At 61.2% G+C, this 18,660-nt stretch overlaps 1 protein-coding gene and 1 long non-coding RNA gene across 2 annotated transcripts; both read left to right on the forward strand.

Annotated features, from left to right (window-relative positions):
- Positions 1 to 36: 36 nt before the first annotated feature.
- LOC113405953 (coiled-coil domain-containing protein 71-like) lies at positions 37 to 1,375 on the forward strand. Its single transcript, XM_026647282.2, has one exon. It carries the CDS (start codon positions 109 to 111, stop codon positions 1,294 to 1,296), a length of 1,188 nt encoding a protein of 395 aa, XP_026503067.1. The 5' UTR covers positions 37 to 108; the 3' UTR covers positions 1,297 to 1,375.
- A 15,134-nt stretch (positions 1,376 to 16,509) lies between these two features.
- Positions 16,510 to 18,364, forward strand: LOC112125126. The gene is made up of 3 exons (XR_002909701.3): positions 16,510 to 16,817; positions 17,110 to 17,207; positions 18,229 to 18,364. It is a non-coding gene; the product is annotated as an uncharacterized LOC112125126 (long non-coding RNA).
- Positions 18,365 to 18,660: the final 296 nt, after the last annotated feature.

Below are 18,660 nucleotides of genomic sequence, written 5' to 3' on the forward strand. Positions count from 1 at the left end.
GAGATTGGTGTTTGGGTTGTGCTAACTGTCTTTTCTTTCCCTTTGAGGTGTCCAGCGTTGGTTTTCAAGGAATTTGGACCTATTGGAAGCTCCTACTACCCTAATGCCATGAATATTGAGGTGAACAATGTGGAAGAAAAAGCTGTCCATTCTTGGTCAAGAATCTCTTCTGCAGGACAGAAAGCCCTGGAGGAAGCCCTCAGAGTCTTCAACCCCATGTCCAAGGACCTTTCAGATACCGAAACCCAGCTGGTGGCCTTTCTCCAAGGCCTCAAGGAGGAAGGCTACCAGCCCACCGTCTTAAGGAGCAAGGATGTTTATGGGTACAGCTCCTGCACGGCGGATACTCCCAGCCAGACACAAGAGAGCACACGAGACAATTCAAACACAGGCGCTGCTGTCTCTGACTGTACGAAAGCTCCGGTTAGAAGCCCTGCCGTGACAGCCGAGGTGCCTGGGACACTTGCGGAGGTTTCAGTCAGCTCTCCTGGCGTTCGCACCAAGCCTGTCTCTAAAGGGAGTGCCACAAACCTGCTGCTCAACTCCTTGAAAGAGACACGGTCAGGCACATCGAAGGCCTCAGCAATGGGCTTCCCAGCTAATATGTACCCTGACGTGTATCCAGCCATGAGACTCTCTGTCGTTCTGGAAGCCTTGGTCCCACTGAAAGCCACAGCATCCTGTTTGGAGTCCAAATACAAACAGGGGCATCTTGGAATCTCCCCCTCGGACCTGAAGCTTCTCAAGGCATCGGGTGCCTCGAGGCAGAACACTAAGCTACCCTCAGGGCAGTTCGACCCCAAAGGCTATAAACACGTAGTTAAGAAAGCGCCAGATTCTCCCGCTCTAGCTGTAACGCTTCTGAAGGGAACGAAAGGTGGGGTGCTAAAGGAGAGTAATGGTTGCAAAGCATCTGGAATCCTGAACGGTAGGATTACAGGCAGCTCATCTCAGTGTTGCAGTGGGGGGTCACAAGCCAAGGCCTTTAAAAATAAAGCCAAGGAAGTTCCGATGGGGAGAACTGAATGGAAAGACAGCAGTAGTCAGGAGACAGTTGGGCAGAAAAGGAAAAGAGCCGAGGAGGTGAAAGAAGCACCACAGAAGAAGAAGAAAAATGCCATGAATAAACCTGAACTAGGTCAGAGCACTTTGAACCTGCTGAGATCCCGGGCCATTAAGGTGGACAGCTCGTCGTCAGACGATGAAGTGAGGAGGAGAGCACAGAAGATCCTTAGGGTTAACCTGTCCCCTGTGATCAGAATCCAGCCATTGTCCCCCTCTCACAATGTCCCCTGAGTTCCTTCCTTTTGTCACTTTTCTCTTCAATACAGAAGCGTGAACCAGCTGCCAGGCTGTGGAGATGTGTAAGAGCCACTTTCATTCTCTAGTGTCTGGCAACAGTATCACAGCCAGTACCTGCAGACTTTGGGCAGCTTGCTCCACGGCTGTTGCTGGCTGCCTGGCAACATTCTGCAGAGTTGGACTGCGCGAGTACAAAACCGTGTTTAGAAATACAGGACGACGCCTCCCAGCCCCCGTGGTGAGCTGAGCGAAGCCAGGTGCTAGTGTTCTGTGCTGTGCTTTTCTGAACGTGCTGGAGCGTGTGTCTGTGCAGTGGGGAGCGCGTGACTTTCTCCTGGCGTTCATGCACTGTGATATTTTGCTCTTTTTCAAGCTGTACGTTTCTTGGTTTTATTTTGATCAAATTTTATAACTTTATTCTATATCTATATATCTACACACACACAGTGCCCTGGCACTGTCTGAAGACACGTCTCCTCCGCCCCTCTGGAGCTGGGTTCGCCCTTCAGTCAGTCTTTTGTCGAAAGGTGCCCGGGTTTCTTTCCCATCGTCAGTGTTGTTACCTGTCTGTTCTGGGCTCTCTTGAGAAGCTCAGAAGCAGGCAGAATTATAGCCACACATTTGTCTCTGGAAACACCATGCCAGATGGAGACTTGCCAGCTCGTAGCTGGGTTTAGGTCTGTCCTGTTCATGTGACCTCGGCAAAGAAAATGGAAAGTAGGGGAGGGCTGATTGGGCTGTTAGCGCTGAGTCTGTCTGACGGCTCTCTGGGTGCCGCCCCCTTTCGCTATGAGCAGAAATGCTAAATGCTTCCTGTGGGTTTGCTTCCAAAGAGCGCCGGGGGGAAGGTGCTGTCATGCCCCATCTGTTAACTTAAGAAATGAATTTGTGGCTGGTTGTCGACCCAAGATCTGGGGCTGCCAATCAGCGGATACTTAATATTTCCTGGCCAGACCGTCATCACTTGAGTGCTGCTGAACATTCCAGTGACTTGCGGGTTAGGTCGAGAACTCGCCCACTGTGATTCTGAATGTATCGAGTGTTGCTAACGTTCTGCTGGCTCCAGGGGAGTGTGCATGGATGAGAACCAGAGCACAGCAGCAGCAGGTTCATCAAACAAGTTCCCAGCAATTTTTTTAACATTTCAAGAGCATAAGGGATTAGTCTCTGGGGAGTGGTTTGCGCGGGGTTAAGCCACTGTATATTTATTTCTCATCCTGGATTTCAGATTTGCCAGCTCTTCTGGGATTTTAGGGTGATGATCTGCTGCAGGGTATAAAATCTTTCTCTGCTTAGAGTCTCCGTGCTTAGTTCTGTGTTCAGGGGAGCAGGAGAAAACAAGGGGTAGGTGCCTCCTTCCCTCCTCACTGGGAGAGTCTGGCAGGTACAGGCTGGGAATATGCCTGTCTCACTTGCAGTTACGGTGCTGGGTGTGATCTGAAGGCAGAGCCTTCACTGGTTACAGTTGGTTCTGCCTTCTGCTGTTGGAAGGGAATTGCCAATTGCATGTGAACGATTGTAAAATTCCGACTGTCAGTGCTGGATGGGGCGTGACCATCGCCCTGCACAGAGAGACAGCCTTCGTCATCTCGCACTTGACTAACAGGGACTCTCAATCTAGAGACCATGAAAACAGAAAGGGACATTTTCCCCCCTTCTCCAGAGGAGAGTCGATCCAAAGTGCCGAGACTGTTTGTGGGAGGTCTCTCGTTACCGGGAAGCCCTGTTTTGTTAACACACAAGCACACCAGAAGGTCGCACACTTTGTTGCATGCATGGACGAGCTGTGCGTCCAATGAGGGAGCAGCATATTAAGCTATTGCCTGTAATGCATAGGCAGCAGCAGGGGGGGTCAGAGAAGCTCCTCTCCCTGCAGCACCAGCTGGACCCCGGGGCCTGACTTCCCTTTCCTTTACACGGGTGAAATCAGGTTTTTCCAGGTCCCCCAACCCACAGCCTTCTGCCAGCTGATGCCTAGAGCATCCTCTGGACCATTGGGATGGGTCGGCTCTGGGGTGCCGGAGCAGTGCCTCCATGTGCTGCGTGTTACAGGGGATTCAGCCACCACAGGCCATGGCAATGTCCCACCTGGAGTTGGCTGGCTCCGCTAATCTGCTCTTCCACTTCACACGGTGGCTCCTAGCTGTTGCTTCCTTGGAAAGCGAGCACCCTCCATACAGTATCTGGCCAATCTGTGGAGCACCATTCAAGAGGGCACAGCTGCCCCCCCCAGCCCCACAGCAGTCGCGCTATCGGGAGTTGCTAGCTGCTAATGCCATCGCTGGCCAGGTGCTCACCCCTCCGTAGGATGTGCCCTTCAGTGGCTGCCCCGGACTGGCTATAGGATGGAAATGTTTCCTTTTCACTCTTTGTTTTCACAGCCCTTGTGTTTTAATTTTGCAAAGGGTTCCCATTGCAGGAGTGGCACTGGGTGAGCGGGGGCTGTTTGATCACTCCTCTCCCATTTCCCTCCCTTCCCTCTGCTCGGCCCCTTCCCTGTGTTTCAAGCAGGCTGGGGAATAGCCTGCCCTCCAGTGGATCTTCCCAGTCTCGAGAGGGCTCAGAGCTCCAGCCAGTTGGGAGCGCTCTGTTCCTCCTTCTCTCCTCTCTACAGGCACTGCAGCATTATCTCCTGTTCTGGCCACAGCAGTGCATTGCCCGGCTTCGCTCGTCATGCAGCTTCTAGGAGCCTGCGGCGGCGAGTCCAGCTCCCATTGAAGCCAGTGAGAAATGCACCTGCTTATACCCAGGGGTGAATCCAGGCCTAGGTCTCTTCCGTCGGCGTATGCTGAGCCTCTCCATAGAGGTGAGCAGCTGTGGGTGCCCCCGGGTGCGTTACCCCCTGCAGCACTCTGCTGCCTGCCTCCCCACATTGCTCAGCTCCCGAAATCTTTGCCGTGTCCCTGAGGCGGCTCACGCTTCTGTCCCCCTGCGACTGCACACGTCAAACGGGGCTTGTTGCCTTCGCACTGCTGGGACTCCCCACTCGTCACTTCAGAGTTCCTATAGCGTGTGGAAAAGGGGGGGGTCCACCCAGGTTCTCCTGCAAGGGGTGGGGGCGGTGGGTCCTGGTGGCCCGGTTCCTGGGAGAGCTGGAAGCTGCTGTGGCTCTCCGCTTGGTTGGTCGGTCGAGTGTGCGTGAGGTTGTGTCTGTCAGCGATAGGCACGGCAATACACTCTTCCTGCCCAGAATCCCGCAGAGCAGGTGTCTGAGCTAGCGAGGGTCGTCGTGGGCAGAGATGGCAGTGCAGTGGGGTGCTCATGGTTCTGGTCCAGTGCAGGTGGGGAATGCAGATACCCCACTCGCCAACCCTTTCCCCTTCGTTGTTTCAAGGGGGGGCTGCAGGCAGCCCTTGGAGCCCTGCTGGAGAGAATCCAGCTCCATGCCACGGGTTGTTGTGATAGCCCCTGGAGACCCGTCAGCCTCGGAGCCCCATTGTGAGGGTGCTGCACAGACAGTGCTGGAGTTGAGGGTATGGGCTCTTCCCTCCCACCATCGCTCAGGAGAGGAGACGTGGCCTTTCAGGGCTGCGTGCTGTGCCCTTCCCTGCCCGTCGGGGCTGGGTTGGCACAGAGGTGTAAGGGCCTGCAGGATCGTTCTTTACTGATTGACTGGCATTTCGGGCAGCCACAGGGCCCTATCAGGAACTGATCCAGTAAGTGCTGAATGTGTTACGCTGCAGTGCTCTGCACACGGGTTGTTTTCAGTCTGCTTTTGTGTAGATCACCCAAGTGCCTAGTCTGGCGGTGCTGTTCCTGGGCACATTCAGAGCCACGCTCAGCGGTGCTTGTCCTGTGTGGACGAATGCTCCTGTCGTTCGAATAAGGGCTGCGGAGGGCTGTACTTAACCACCTTCCTGGGGAATCATTTCCGCTTTTACTTACCTGCCAGGAGTCCGTTTGTGTTTCACCTCCCTGAGTTGGCTGCACCAGTAACGAGTGACCCGGGGTACGGGCCCCTGCACTTCCTTCTGTGTATTAGCGAGGCCAGGCGTTCTTGCAGGGAAAGCAGCATGTGTCTGCGCAGGTCCGTGAAAGGAGGGGGAAGGATCTGATTTTCAGATGTTTGGTTGAAAATCTGCTGTTAATGAGTAGAAATTTGAACGCAAACGTGTGTTGTGACCAGGCTGCATCTTCCTGCCTCTCTTTTCAGTAAGAGGAATTTCTCCTTTGCTTCCTCTCTGCAAACCGTGTTGTATAGTGTCGCTGGCAGAGACCTGCTGTGTGCTCCACCCCAGAGGTGGCTGCAGGAGTGACCCCGGTATGTGATCTCTAGAGCACTTTGCTGCAGAAACCGAAGGGATAATTTTGTACATATTTAAATGGTATCTCCCCCCTGTGTTGGAGGGCAGGCGTATGTCCGTGGCTGAGCACTAGCAGAGTGCGTGTGAATGGCCGCTGTCTGAGCGCTTCTCGGAACAGGCCCTGAATGAAGGTGACACTTCAGGCTGGATTGATGTGTCATTGCCCTAAGTTCCAGGATGTGCTGATGTCGGTGCACTGCCCAGCTCGGCTCCACGCCCCCCCTCAGTGCTGCCTCCCTGGAGAGATCTTGCCTAGGTACAAATCCAGCCTCTTACGTGCAGTTGTTTGGCTGGGTTTCTGGTTCTTCCCGGCGGGCCCCTTCCGTTGGTCTGGTTTATCTCAGCCAACAGCACTGGCTCTGTGGCAGAGCTGCTGGGTGCCGTGCCGTGTCCGGAGCGAAGTAAATCGTGGCCCCAGGGAAATGAGTTTGAGTGCACCCCAGAGAAGGCCAGTGTTAGCTGCGTGGTGTAAACAGAACTAAGCATTGCCGTGGGGGGCTCTGCATTCCCTCTCCAGCACTCCGCACCTTCAGTCACACAGTGCTCAAGAGGCGTCTCCCCGGCCCAGCCTGGGGGAGACCCTGTGCGTAGTTGTCTGAGTATAGGAGTAAGCAGCATTGTGGGGTGTGAGGGTCTGGTCCAGGAGCTGTGCCAACCAGCAGAGCTGCCCAGTTGAAATCTAGTCAGTATACACAAAGCAGTGCGAGTCCTGTGCCTTGTTTCCCACCACAGGCTCCTGCTTTAGTGCTCTCTCTCGCCAGCGGGTGTGTGAAACCCCCCCGACTAGGGAGACAGACGCTGCCTGTACACCCAGTGCAGCCACATGCACACAGGGCGTGCCTTGGGAGAGGAGGGTGTTTTCTCTCTCTCTCTAGCACTGGGGGGGAACTCCATGCACAAGCGTGAGTTTCTGGCAGAGCTGATGAGTGGGGATGTATTTTGTGCCAGGCTGCTTTGTGCACCTGCAGTTTATTTCCTGGAGAAGTGAGTGTATTCGTTGTGCAGGATTTAAAGTGATGCTGATGTTTGGAACCCCTGTGGTCTGGGGGGCACCTTCCAGCAGCTAGAGACAGTGCCCTATGGCAGATTGTCCCCTGCCCCCACTGCTCCTCTTCCCCTTGGGTGCACCGTGTGTCTTGCTAAGCTGTGCTGGACGGGTCCGAGGGGCCGGGATCGCTCCCCTGGGCTGTGACGGCTGGTGAGGGAGTGAGGGGCTGGCAGTGCCGTGCCCCTAGGAGCTGCTCAGCCTTGGATGGGAGGGCAAAGCCCCAAGCTCTGGGTCAGTGTATGTAACAGCAGCTTACAAAGCCGGCACCCTGGCCCTGAGCTCAGCTAGCGCAGCTCCCTTGCTGCTGAGAGGGAGGCCCCTCTGGCTGGTGCAAAAGCAAGGAGCTGGGATTAAGGGAACCCAAAGAAGCCGGCTGTGTGTGGCTGCCAGCGTGTGCGGCTGGGGGATTGAGCTCAGTGAAGGCTGTGACGCACCAGAGAGCTCCCAAATGCAACGCCCTCTCCAAACAGCTTTCCCTTGAGTCGATCGGGCCTCGTGGGCCCCCGGCGCTGCGCTGCGCTGGGGGGCATTGCGCAGCCTTTGGGGTCCGTCCTCACTTGCTTTGCGGCGGCTCTGCCACGCTCACGGCCCAGAGCCCTGCCCAGGCGATGCCGATCTACAGCACTAGAAGGAGGAGCGCTTCTCGTCCCAGCATGAGCATCCAAAGGAAGTTCCCCTAAGGCGGCAATTAGCCCTTGCCCTGAGGAGTCCCTTAAAGGCCTTATTATCCCCTGGCCTATCCCTCTTGTGGCGTCTTAATGATCCCATTCCGTTCCTGTAGCTGCGCACAGGTCTCCGCAGAGGGCGTCTGGGGCCTTCCCCAGAGGCAAAGCCAGGCGCGCAGTGCTGCAGTGATGTGCCAACAGCCATGCTCCTAACCACCCCTCCCCGCTCCTGGGGGCACACACAGCACTTGGAAATACGCCTCCTGCCACAGCGCGCAAGGGACGTCGGTGCAGTTAGTGTCTGGAGAGACCCTGGCATCCTCTCTGCCTGCAGCATTTCCGATGGGCACTATTCACAGAGCTGGGGGATAGCAGCCAGTCTGTGTGGGACCCCGTGAGCCCGGGAACTGTCCATCATTGCCAAGCAGCCTTGTGAGAGAACTTCCATTGCTGCAGCGGGACTGGCCTGCTTCTGCTTGGACTGGAGCCACCAGCTTTGCCACGGATCTTCTCTGGTGTGAATCCAGGCCAGCCCCATACCAGCAGAGTGCTAGTCCCCAGAGCCAGTGGGCCATTTCCTACCAGCGGGTTTTTGTCCCGGGCCTGCCGCCCCTGCTGTCAGCCTGGGAACGGGATCGCCTGCAGGAGGGAACCCCACATGCTGCTTGTGTTGTGAATCTGAAACAACTGGTGCCCTTGGGCTGGGAGTGAAGTGTGTGTGCAGCGCGGTCAGTGGTGGAGGCTCGCCGGGCAGGCGGTGCCCCGCGTGCTGTGTATGTTCGGACGCCGCTGTTCAGTGAAGGGCAGTGGTAGTGTTGTCCCACTCTTACGAGGAAACAGGCCAGAACCAAACTGTCTCTTTCTCTTAAGTGAAGTGAATTTTTTGTTATGAAATGCGAGCAGGCGATCTGGCCCTGCCGTCCTTCAGTAAAATGGTGCTTCAGAACCCAGCCAGCTGCGTCCGGCTCCTCTTTGGGCCCTTCCGCACCCTTGGCCAGGCTGCTGCTGTTGGTGCTAATGACAATCACACATTGTCAAGTGAACGGGGCAGAGCCTCAGGTGTGACTGGCTGCTGCACGGGGCTGGATTCTCTAAAACTCAGCATTACGAGCCCTGCTCCCCCGTCCTGCCTCTCCTTCGCACCCTGCAGCAGCGTCAGCCAGTCCAACACCACGCACCCAAACAAACGCAGCATCTTGTCCCGGCGTCCCCAACAGCTCATTAACGTTTTTCTCTCTTGCAGCGACCATGAAGGCCTGAGGTGCCTGGCTGGGCAGGCCCAGCTGTCCAGGAGATGCTGGCCGGGAATGACTCTGCAAGGGAAGTGCTGTAATGTCCCAGGCGTGGCCAGGTTCAGGAGCCAGGGAAGGACACTAGGTCTCCCTGGCAGTTAGGACGCTGCTCCCCAGGGCAGGAGCTGGGAGGCGCGGTGCCATGCAGGGCTTGTCTGTGTGCCTTCCTCCACCTGTTCAGCTTTCAGCACTGCCTCTGTCATCCACTGTGCACACGCACTGATCACCTCTAAAAGGGGGTGGGGGAGGTGCTCCCCCTTGGCTTCCCTGGGAGCAGCGGGGTTGGAACTCAGGGGACATAGGTGCCTGTATGTGGATTGAAAACTTGGCCTGGGCGTGCATTGTTCTAATTGCCTCTTTGCTTCGCTCTGTGTCCCTGGGGTTGGGGTGACGCCCTGGTCTCTCCAGCTCCCCACACCCAGAGCCTGCTCACTGCGCAGGGGCTGCTGACAACGCGGTGGTCTCTGGTAATGCTTTGAACTTGGAGAACCATTCAGGCAAGCACCGAAAATGGCTTCACAGATGTTCTTCTGCTCACGTTTCCTGGCAGGTCCCAAGGATGGGGGAACCGGCTGTGAGAGAGGAAAACGGGCCCAGTCTTTTCAGTCTCTCTTGGTACAGGAGTTTCTCCTGGCCCCTGGTCATTCCCACCACCTGCCTCTCCTCTCTGTGGTTTGAGGGGGGTGACCAGTCCTGGCATCCCAGGGGAGGGCTTGCTGCTGTATAACATCATACTCCCCAGCCCCCCTTATGCGTTTCAGCCCTTTGTTCGCGTCTCTGACGGCTGCTGCCCAGCGAGCAGAGGTTGCACTGACCTCGAGCCCTGGTCCCGGGTGGTTGGTTAGTTCCAGGCAGCAGTGTCCCCCGGGCACAGCACCTTGCCTTTGTCAGCACTGAATTTCATCTGCCAGGCTCTTGCCCAGCCGCCTAGCCGAAGGAGCCTGCTCCTGACTGGGGCAGAATTTGCAAAGCTGGAGGCCTTGGCTGGTGTAGACGTACCCATTCCTGAGCCTGTGCATTTGGATAGTGTGTGTGTCACGGAGTCCCCGGGCGATGCTCTGGAACTGCTCCCCACAAAGCCAGTCAGGACTCTGGGGAGCCTCCTCTCCCTCGGAGCAGACTGTCTTCAGGGCAAGAAGCTCACACGGCTTCACCTCCTGGGTCTCTCCTGGGAGCATTCAGCATATGCCCCTCCGTGTGCTTCCCACAGCGAGTCCGCCCAGGCGGGTCCTGGGGAAGCCAGAGGGTCCTGCCCCCCAACTCTGCAGTCAGATGTGACTCTCAGCCAGCCGGTAACACAGAGGTTTATTAGATGACAGGAACACGGGCTAAAACAGAGCTTGTAGGTACAGAGAACCGGATCCCTCAGCCGGGTCCATTCTGGGGCCCAGCGAGCCAGACACCCCCGTCCCCAGCCAGTCCCAAACTGAAACCCCCTCCAGCCCCTCCTTCTCTGCGGAGTTCCTTTCCCCGGCCAGGAGGTCACCTGACCTCTTTGTTCTCCCACACCTTTAGCATCCCCTTGCAGGGGGGAAGGGCCTGGCCATTAGTTGCCAGGAGACAGAGGGTCGGCCAGAAACTGAGGCACCCACGCCGTATTCAGAGGAAACATTAAGAACAGTCCCACTTGGTCACAGTGTGCAAGCCAGGAACCAGCCGCATGTGAGCACCGAGGTGACAGGTATGGGGGGCGGGGGGAAGTCCTGGCTGTGCTTTCACCTGCCTCTCTTCCTGCTCCTGCTCCCCAGGAGAACTGCAGGGGGGTGCCGGACTGTCAGACTCCGGTTGTGGACCTGGGAGTCCGTGTGCTTTCCCTGAGCTGCTACCATGGAGTCCTCCAAGGAGCTCCACGTGGTGCGTCTCCCTCCCCTTGCCCTGCTGGACTCCTGGGCCCTTCCCCCGCCGCCTGTGTCCGCTGCCAAGGCCTTTGTCCTGATGTGCTGCAGCACAGGCTTGCAGGGTGGAGCAGGTCCTCCCGGGCCCTCTTCTTTCTCCCCCTCCCCAGGGTCAGGGTTCGGCGCGGGGCTGAAGGCTGCGGTAGCAGCAGCTGCTGCTAAGACAGCCAGGTGTCCTTGGATTTACACTCCCACCAGCAAGGGAAAGAAACGCCAACCCTCCCCTCCCCGATTCCCAGAGCACCTCGCCGAAGGCATGCTTTGCCAAGTGACGCCCGCTCCTGCCCAGCAGTGCTCTGCTGTCACGCTGCACTGGTGTCTGCCAGGCCGGCCCGAGCGCCACTAGCCCCTGTGCTGCAATGGGGCCAGCGAACGGAGCGGGGTGGGAACGAGGAAGAAATAAGGCCGCTCTCCCGAGAAACCTGCGGGCGAGGACTGCAGAGCATTGCGTGAGGTCTGGGTGAAACGCAGGAAGAAGGGACGTCCCTGTGCACATGAACGCGTCCCGGGAGAGCCGGAGAAGTTTGATTAAAGGGGAAAGGGAGCCAGCTCAGTATCAATTTGGCAAACTCTGCAACAGTTCAAAAGCCTGTGGCCATAAGTAACACCCGCCCCACGCTGAATGCCTTGGGCTGTGTCCTCTGCCTCAGTTTCCCACCTGGCAGTGCGCCAGGCCAGCAGATGAAGGTCCCTTTAATGTGGCAAGCCGCTGCCCCCCACTCACAGTTGGTGGTGTGAAGGCCCAGAATTCAGGGGTGCGTTACACCGGGTCACCTCCCTCCCCTGACCAGGAGTCGAGCAATACCCCCCGCTGCGATTTCACCAGGCCTTAGCCATTTCACCTGGCGGGGGAACCCCCCGGCTAGCACAGACTCTGCATTAGTCTTTCCCAGCAACGCTGGCCCCCCTGCAGCCCCCGAACCGCTCAATGGCATCTGACCAGCTTGGCCTTTAAACCCAGGGAGGGACTAGGACTTGTTAAGCAGCGCCCACGTCACCAGGTGCGAGCCCCCCTGCTGCCCTTGGCCTTGGATTTGGAATCCCTCCTAGGCCTAGCAAGTGGGGCTCGGGTGAGGGTGACCCCCCAGGCGGGGCAGGGGAGGGAGGCACAGTTCTGCTGCCCTTTACTTGGACAATAAGGATCACAGCATTTACCCCCTTGCTCGCTACCAGCCCCAAGTGCCTCGGGCAAAGCAGGCCTGTGTGCTGGTCACCTGGGCCGAGCGGCACGGGGGCCTCGGAGACACCAGTCAGACCCAACTTCCAGCTGTCAGTGCCTGCGCACGCTGAGCCGGGAGCCGGGGCCTTCCCCTGTGCACGCTTGGCTGGCGGCACTGCCGAAGGGTCTCCAATAGGCCCTGGCTTGTGGCATGGCTGCCCCCCAGCCCCCCGCTCATGGCAGGGGTTCTAAGGTACCCAGGTGGCCGGCAGGGCGCTGGGGGGCTCCAGTCAGCGTGGAACAGCTCATTGTAACGCAGCAGGACTGCGACTCAGCGCCACAACTCGTGCTCCCAGCCTGGGGGTAGCCCCGGTGCAGTTCCTGTGCTGTCACGCGGCACGGCTGCTGATCTCCGCACGCCCCTGCTCAGCGCTGCTCACGTCTCTACGGCTTGCATAGCCCCTTCCCCCCACGGGCCCAGGGGATCTGACATCTGCTCCAGGCAGGAGCGTGGCCAGCAGGTGTGTGCAATCAGACGGGCATTTCACACATACGCAGGGGGGTTAAAGTGTGTGTGGGGGGGACGGTCAGTCTCCACCCCTAGGAAAGTAGAGTCAGCAGTTGTGACCAGAGCAGTCGCTGGCCCAGGGCTGGGGCTTTGTGGGCCACCTGCTGGAGGACGGTTAGGGTCCCCGAGTGTCTGCACTCGCCCAGGTGGGGAGCTGGTTTTACTGCGTCGCCAGGACAGACGAGTGCAGGCATGTGCCCAGCCAGGTCCATGCTGGCGGCTCATGGTGCAGCGTAGTACCCCAGGCTGAGTGGGGCAGAGGAATTCCCCCCCCACACACACACACGGGCCCAGACGCTGTCCCGGGGAGCAGGGGCAGGGCTGAGCCCCCAGCTGAGCCCCCAGGCAGGGCAGGACCACGGCCAGACGTGGTCGCCCTGCCCGGGGCTGAGCCAGGCCCCAGGGGAGGGGAAAGCAGCTGGAAGGTGGCTGCTGGTACCAGAGATGCCTGGTCCGAGGGGGGCCATGGCTGTGGTGGGGTCTCCCCAAGAAAGCCTGAATCCCAGCCCATGGGGAGGAGGCTGAGAGGGCTCTGTCCTGGGGGCAGCAGGTTACCCCAAGGGGAGATGGGGGCCTTGCATACACCCAGCCCCAGCCTTGGGACATGACTCCGGAGGGCCCTGCCCATGTGCGGGAGCATCCTGCATCCTGGCTTCCCCAGCCCTGGGCACCAGAGCCCCAGAGACAGGGCTGGGGTACGACCAGCCTTGGAGGGGGACAAACCGACCCTGATCTGCCCAAGCGCTCCAGGGGTCCCTCCCTGCCCACTTAGGGCCAGGGCTGCGGCCGGCTGACCCCTGGGGGAAGGGGGTCGCTGCCCTCGCTCCCTGGCAGACGAGGGGGCAGGGCAGTGGCAGGACCCCAGCCCGGTTTCAAACCCAAAGGTTTGGGGTGGCAATAGAGCTTGGGGAACACATGAAAACTCTCCTGTGGCCCCTGCTAGTGTCACCTCCCAGACACCCACGGGGAGGCTGCGAACTGCTCGGAATGGTGCTGCAAGGATCTGCCAAGCGCCGGGCAGGACAGCTACCGAGGCGGGCAGTGGGGTTTGGCATCTGTCACGGACTCACAGATCATGCTCACTCTTGGCCCTGTGCGGTCCGTGGGGGGTGCCCCTTTCAGTGAGACAGCTCTTCTCGGGGGTCCACTCTCTCTCGGGGTCAGGCCCCTCCACCTCCTGGAGCCGCACCTCTCTGAGCCTTAGCACGTCTGTCTCTGCCGTGGGCCCCCTCAGGGAGTCCACTTGCTCTGGACCCCCTGGGGCTCCACCCCCGAAGGGGTTGATGCAACCCTGTTCTCTAGACCGGAGTGACTCTCAGCCAGCATAAAACAGGAGGATTTATTGAGGGTTGAACACAGCACAGGAAATTCTCAGGGCCTCAGGCCTGGCCTCCCTCAGCCCAGCACATCCCAGTCTCTCTGCATCCAGGTGGGCTCTGCCTGCTCCCCCTCTCCAGCCCCGAGCCCCCCTGCTTCCCAGCTGGGCATCTGATACCCCCGGCCCCAGGCCCCCCGCCTCTGTCCATTGTCTTCTCTCCAGGTAAACAGGGTCGTAAACCGGGGCCTCCTCTCCTCGCTTCTGTCCTCTGGCTGGAACTGTCTGGTTAGGTCACTGGGTCCTCACTCTGCAGCCCATTGTCCTCCCACTGGCCAGAACCGGCTGCACCTCCTGAGCTGGGCCTCCGGGTCGGGGTCTCCATCCTCCAGGCCATTGGCTGGGGTCCCAAGTTCCCTCTCCGGTCCTGTGTACCAACAAACTCCCTCTCCCCTCACCTCGTTAAACCAGTAACACCCAGGGAAACTGAGTCCCACCCCCTCCACATGCAAACCATTGAAACCCCACCGAAAACAAGAAAAAACAAGAAAATCCCCCACTTCGTCACAGCATCCATGGGGAACAAGCGTGGGGCCGAACTGCCCTGGTCCCTGGCCGACGTGCCCCTGCTCGGGTCTCTCGCCAGGGGAAGGGCCCTGACCCAGCAGGGACGGTCCGCGATATTGGTGGGGATGACGCGCCTGGCAGGGCCGGGTTGGGCATTGCTGCCCTGTGGTGCAGAAGAGTTAAATGCTCCTGGGGCTCAGCAGGCGACATCGGGGACCGGGGCTGTACGGAGGGGCTAGAACCAGCCCAGCTCACTGGAGGAGCTGGGATTCCTCCGAGAGACGCAGCCCAGGGGTCCCAGCACCCTCCCGAGCTTTCCAGGTGGCTGGAGCAGAGAGGGCCCCCCCCGTGTCAGCCGCTGGGGCCCAGGACCTTGGTGCCATGCCCAGGGAACCGCGGGGCTCTGGAGCAGCTGGGGACCATGCCCCCTGCCCCCATGGGCACGGCCCACCCAGGAGAGGGAACCTGAGCTGTTGCTCCAAGCTAGGCAGGGGAAATGGTGCGGAGCCTGGCTGAGTGGAGACCTGCTCCGACAGGCCCAGAGCTGGATGGAGAAGTGCAGGGGATGGGCTCCCAGGGGCTCCTGCGGGGAGGCAGTGCCCGGGGCCAGGGGCAGAACCAGCTCCGTTCCCCAGGAACGGCCACTGACCGAGGAGCCCCCAACGGGCTCTGTCTCCCACACAGATCAGTGGTGAACCCTGGAGAGCTTCCCCAGACAGGGGGCCCGTGCTGGGCAGCGCCCGGCCATCCTGGCGGGCCTGGTAGCAATGCTAGTGACACTCCCTGGCCATATCACGCTGGGCAGCCTGGATTCCCCAGATCCCTGGTCAGCGCAGAAAAGCGGCAGGCGCCCGCTGGCTGGCAGAGCTGCCAGGGCAGGGCAGGAGCTGGCCCTCGTTGCCGGGTGTATGTGGCAGAAATGAAGCTGAAGGGCTGAGCACAGAGACTTGCCTGGCTCTGGGGGTGTCCAGCGTCCCCTCCGCCTGGGCTGGGGACGGGCTGGCGCCCCCAGCGGTCCCTGCTCCAGGCAGCCAGCAGGGGGCAGCGTGAGCCTGGGCTATGGCTCTGCAGCCCCACTTCTCTGCCCCCCGTGCCCCCCCAGGGACCCCAGCAAGCCCTGGCCATACGGGGCTCTGAGGAGCCGGCTGGTGGGGGCCTGGCCACAGCCCAGGGTCAGCAAGAGGGGCTGGACCCACAGTGTGTCCTTACTACCCCCACCCCCGCTGGGGCAGCCCAGCCCCCCTTCCCTCCCTGCCCCCAACACTCCTCCCCAGTGCCCTGCCCACTCCCCGGCTCCACTGCCGGTGATCCCGGCGGGAGGAGACGGTGGTGCCGTGGCAACGCCTGCACAACAGGCCGGAGCCGCGGGGCCTGCAGGTGACTGGGAGCCGGGGCCTGGGGGTGCCAAGGACCTCGCCATGCGGGGGGCTGGCTCTCCCCGCTCCCCAGCAGAGCCTGGGGCCCCTGTGTGCTGAGCTGCGGCTCATATCCAGGGGAGACGGGGGGCCGAGTGCTGGGGTGAGGCGGGGGGTTGGCAGGGCCTGGGGCTGGCGTGGGGCAGGCTGTGGGGAGCCGTGAGCGTGGTGGGGACGGGATGGGGCCCAGTGAAGGGGGGGCACCATGGCAAAGGGTTTAGCTCCCCATCTGGGGGTCTCCCCTGCTCCTCGCCCCTCCCCCTCTGTTCTAGCTGAGTCCCAGTGGCGGGGGCAGCAGGGGTCCGGCCCCATGGAGGAAGCACCCAGCAGCCAAGCCCTCTGCAAGGGGAGCAAGAGCCAGAGGCTGCCGGGGATCGAGGAGGAGCCCCCGGCCGGTCCCCAGCCCGACTATCGGCAGCACCTGTACAGGTGAGCGAGGGAGGTGAGCCCCTCCCAGGGAAGGCTGGCAGGGTGGGGTGGGGTTGCCCCATGGAACGACCAGCCCAGCGCAGCCTCAGAGGAGACGCTGGGTGTCCTGGCAGGGCCGGTGCCCGGCTGCCTGGGCACTCGTGGGCACCAGCTGGGCAGGGACGTGGTGGGCTGGAGGCTGAGTGGGGTGGGCCAGATCCTGGGTGGGTCCTGAGGGGTGGGCCATGGCAAACTGGGTGGATCCTGGGCTCGGGGGTGGGGGTGACGCAGCAGGGAGCGGGACGGTGGGGGGATTGACCTGGGAATGTTGCAGGGGGGTTACATTGGGGATGGGGGAAGATCCCTGAGCTGGAACCTGAGCCAGGAGGGGGGTGGGAGAAGTGACACCTTCTGGCGGAGACTGGACAAAGGAGAGGAGGAGCCGGGGGGAGGGGAGAGAGCGGCTGGGGGAGTGTTTGGTTTCAGTTTTGTGCTGGGTGGTGGAATGCAGGGAACCCCAAGGCTGGGGTCTAAGCTCCCTGAACCCCCCAGACGGACTTGACTGAGGGGTCCTGGTTGTACCTACAAGCCCTGTTGTAGCCTGCGTTCCTACTGTCCACTAAACCTCCTGTTTTACTGGCTGGCTGAGAGTCCCGGTGAATCGCAGGAAGAGGGGTGCAGGGCCCTGACTCCCCCACACTCCTGGCACACCCATCGCGGGTGGGCCAGGCAGGGCGTGGGGGGTCAGGCTGCATGGTGTGACCTGCTGCCTTCCCCGCAGCCTTCTGGGCCCTGAAAGAGCCGAATACTTCCTGAGCCCGCCAGCCCCGGAGCGGTGCAGGACCCCCGGGGAGCAGGGCCTGCTGGAGGCAGTGGGAGGTAAGGTCCCCAGCCCCCTGGCCCCTGGAGCCAGCGCCCACAGCCCTGGCTGCAGATTCTGAGCCCCATGGCCTGGGTCAGGGCCTGTCTATTTCTCAGCCCCATGGGCCTGTCCCGGGCCCGGCCCATTGGCCAGGTTGGCTCCAGCCATTGGGCCCTGGCTGGCTGGATAAATAGCAGCAGCCCTGCGGCCCCCAGCCCAGGGTGAGCGCGGGCCCTGGGCTGGGGGCCGGCCAGGGCTGGGCACCCCCTGCCTGGGGCACTTGGCCTGGACACGCGCCCCTTCCCCCAGGGGCCGGCGCTGAGGAGCTCTGGCGAGTCCTGCACGAGGAGCCGCAGCGCCGGCGGCAGGCGGCAGAGGCCAGGATGGGGCGGGCAGTCGCCGAGCAGGTGAGGGGATCCTGGGCTGGGGCACGGCTTGTCCCTGCATGTGGGGTTGCCATGGGTGGGAGCGGGCTTTGCCCTGATTCCGACCCCACAAAGGTGGTCCCCCCTCGGGGGTTCTGCGGTAGGGTTACCATACGTCCGGATTTTCCCGGACATGTCTGGCTTTTGGGGCCTCAAATCCCCGTCCGGGAGGAAATCCCCAAAAGCCGGACATGTCCAGGAAAATAGGGAGGGAGGGAGGGTTCGTGGGGCTTGGGTCCGGGCTGGAGCCGCTGGGGCCGGCGGTGCTCAGCCAGGGCCGGTGCCGGTGCCGGGCCGGAGCCGCTCGGTCGGAACCGGGGCCCAAGCCGAGCTGGGCCGGAGCCGCTGGGACTGGGGCTGGGGGTGCCCGAGCCGCTGGGGCTGGTGGTGCTTGGCCAGGGCCGGGGCCGGGGCCGGGCCGGGACCGGGGCCGGCGCCCCAGGACCCGAGCCGAGCCGGGCGGGAGACGCCAGGGCCAGAGCCTCTTGGCCTGTGCCGGCCGGCCGCCAGAGGGAGCCGCTCGGCCGGGGGGCTGGGCTGGGCTGGGCTGCGCCCTGCCCCCGCCCCAGGTTACCTGCTGCCTCCCTGTTTCAGGCTTCCCGCGAACATTTGATTCGCGGGAAGTAGGGGAGGGGGAGGAGCAGGGGGCGGAGCGTTCAGGGGAGGGGGCGGAGTTGGGGCGGGGACTTTGGGGAAGGGGCGGAGTTGGGGTGGGGCTGGGGCGGGGAAGGGGCGGAGTTGGGGCGGGGCTGGGGCCCTGTGGAGTGTCCTCCTTTTTTAAAATTAAAATATGGTAACCCTATTCTGCAGGAGCCACCCTGTCCCTGACAGGGCACCACGGCTGTATGGGCTGGGGACCCCCATGTCCCCCCCTACATGAGGGCCCCATGCCCCTCCCCCACCTCGCTACATGAGGGCCCCCCTGCCCCTCCCCACGTGTGGGTCCGTGGCTGGGTGTTGAGCTCTGTCTCTCCCCACCACCCCGTGACGCTGCCCCCTGCAGGTGCCCTGGCTGGGACGCGCTGCTCTCACGCCCAGGATGCAGCGGGTGGCACGGTGGAGGCGGCAGCTGCATGTGATGCACCGGCTGGGGGAGCTGCACCAGGACGCAAACAGCCTGCTGCTGGCCAGGGAGCCGCTCGCCGACCTCAGCGACAGCTGGGGGGCGCAGGGGCCGGCCCGCTATCTGCACAGGGCCCTCCAGGGAGGTGTGTGCGGCTGGGGGGGTGCTGGCAGAGGGCTCTCGGCGGCCATGGGCGCGTGGGTAGGGCCGGCTTGCTGGTGCAGAGCTTAGCATTTACTGTCAGGCAACGCATCCGGTCTGACGTGCAGCTCCCTGCCGGCGCGTGCACGCATGTACACGTGTGTCTGGGGGTGCCTGCATGTGTGGGCATGCACATCTGCATGTCGTGCAGGGAGACGCGTGTGTCTGGGG

This window comes from Terrapene carolina, unplaced genomic scaffold (assembly GCF_002925995.2).
Source record: "Terrapene carolina triunguis isolate 2854851 unplaced genomic scaffold, T_m_triunguis-2.0 Scaffold51728, whole genome shotgun sequence".
Classification (NCBI taxonomy): domain Eukaryota; kingdom Metazoa; phylum Chordata; order Testudines; family Emydidae; genus Terrapene; species Terrapene triunguis.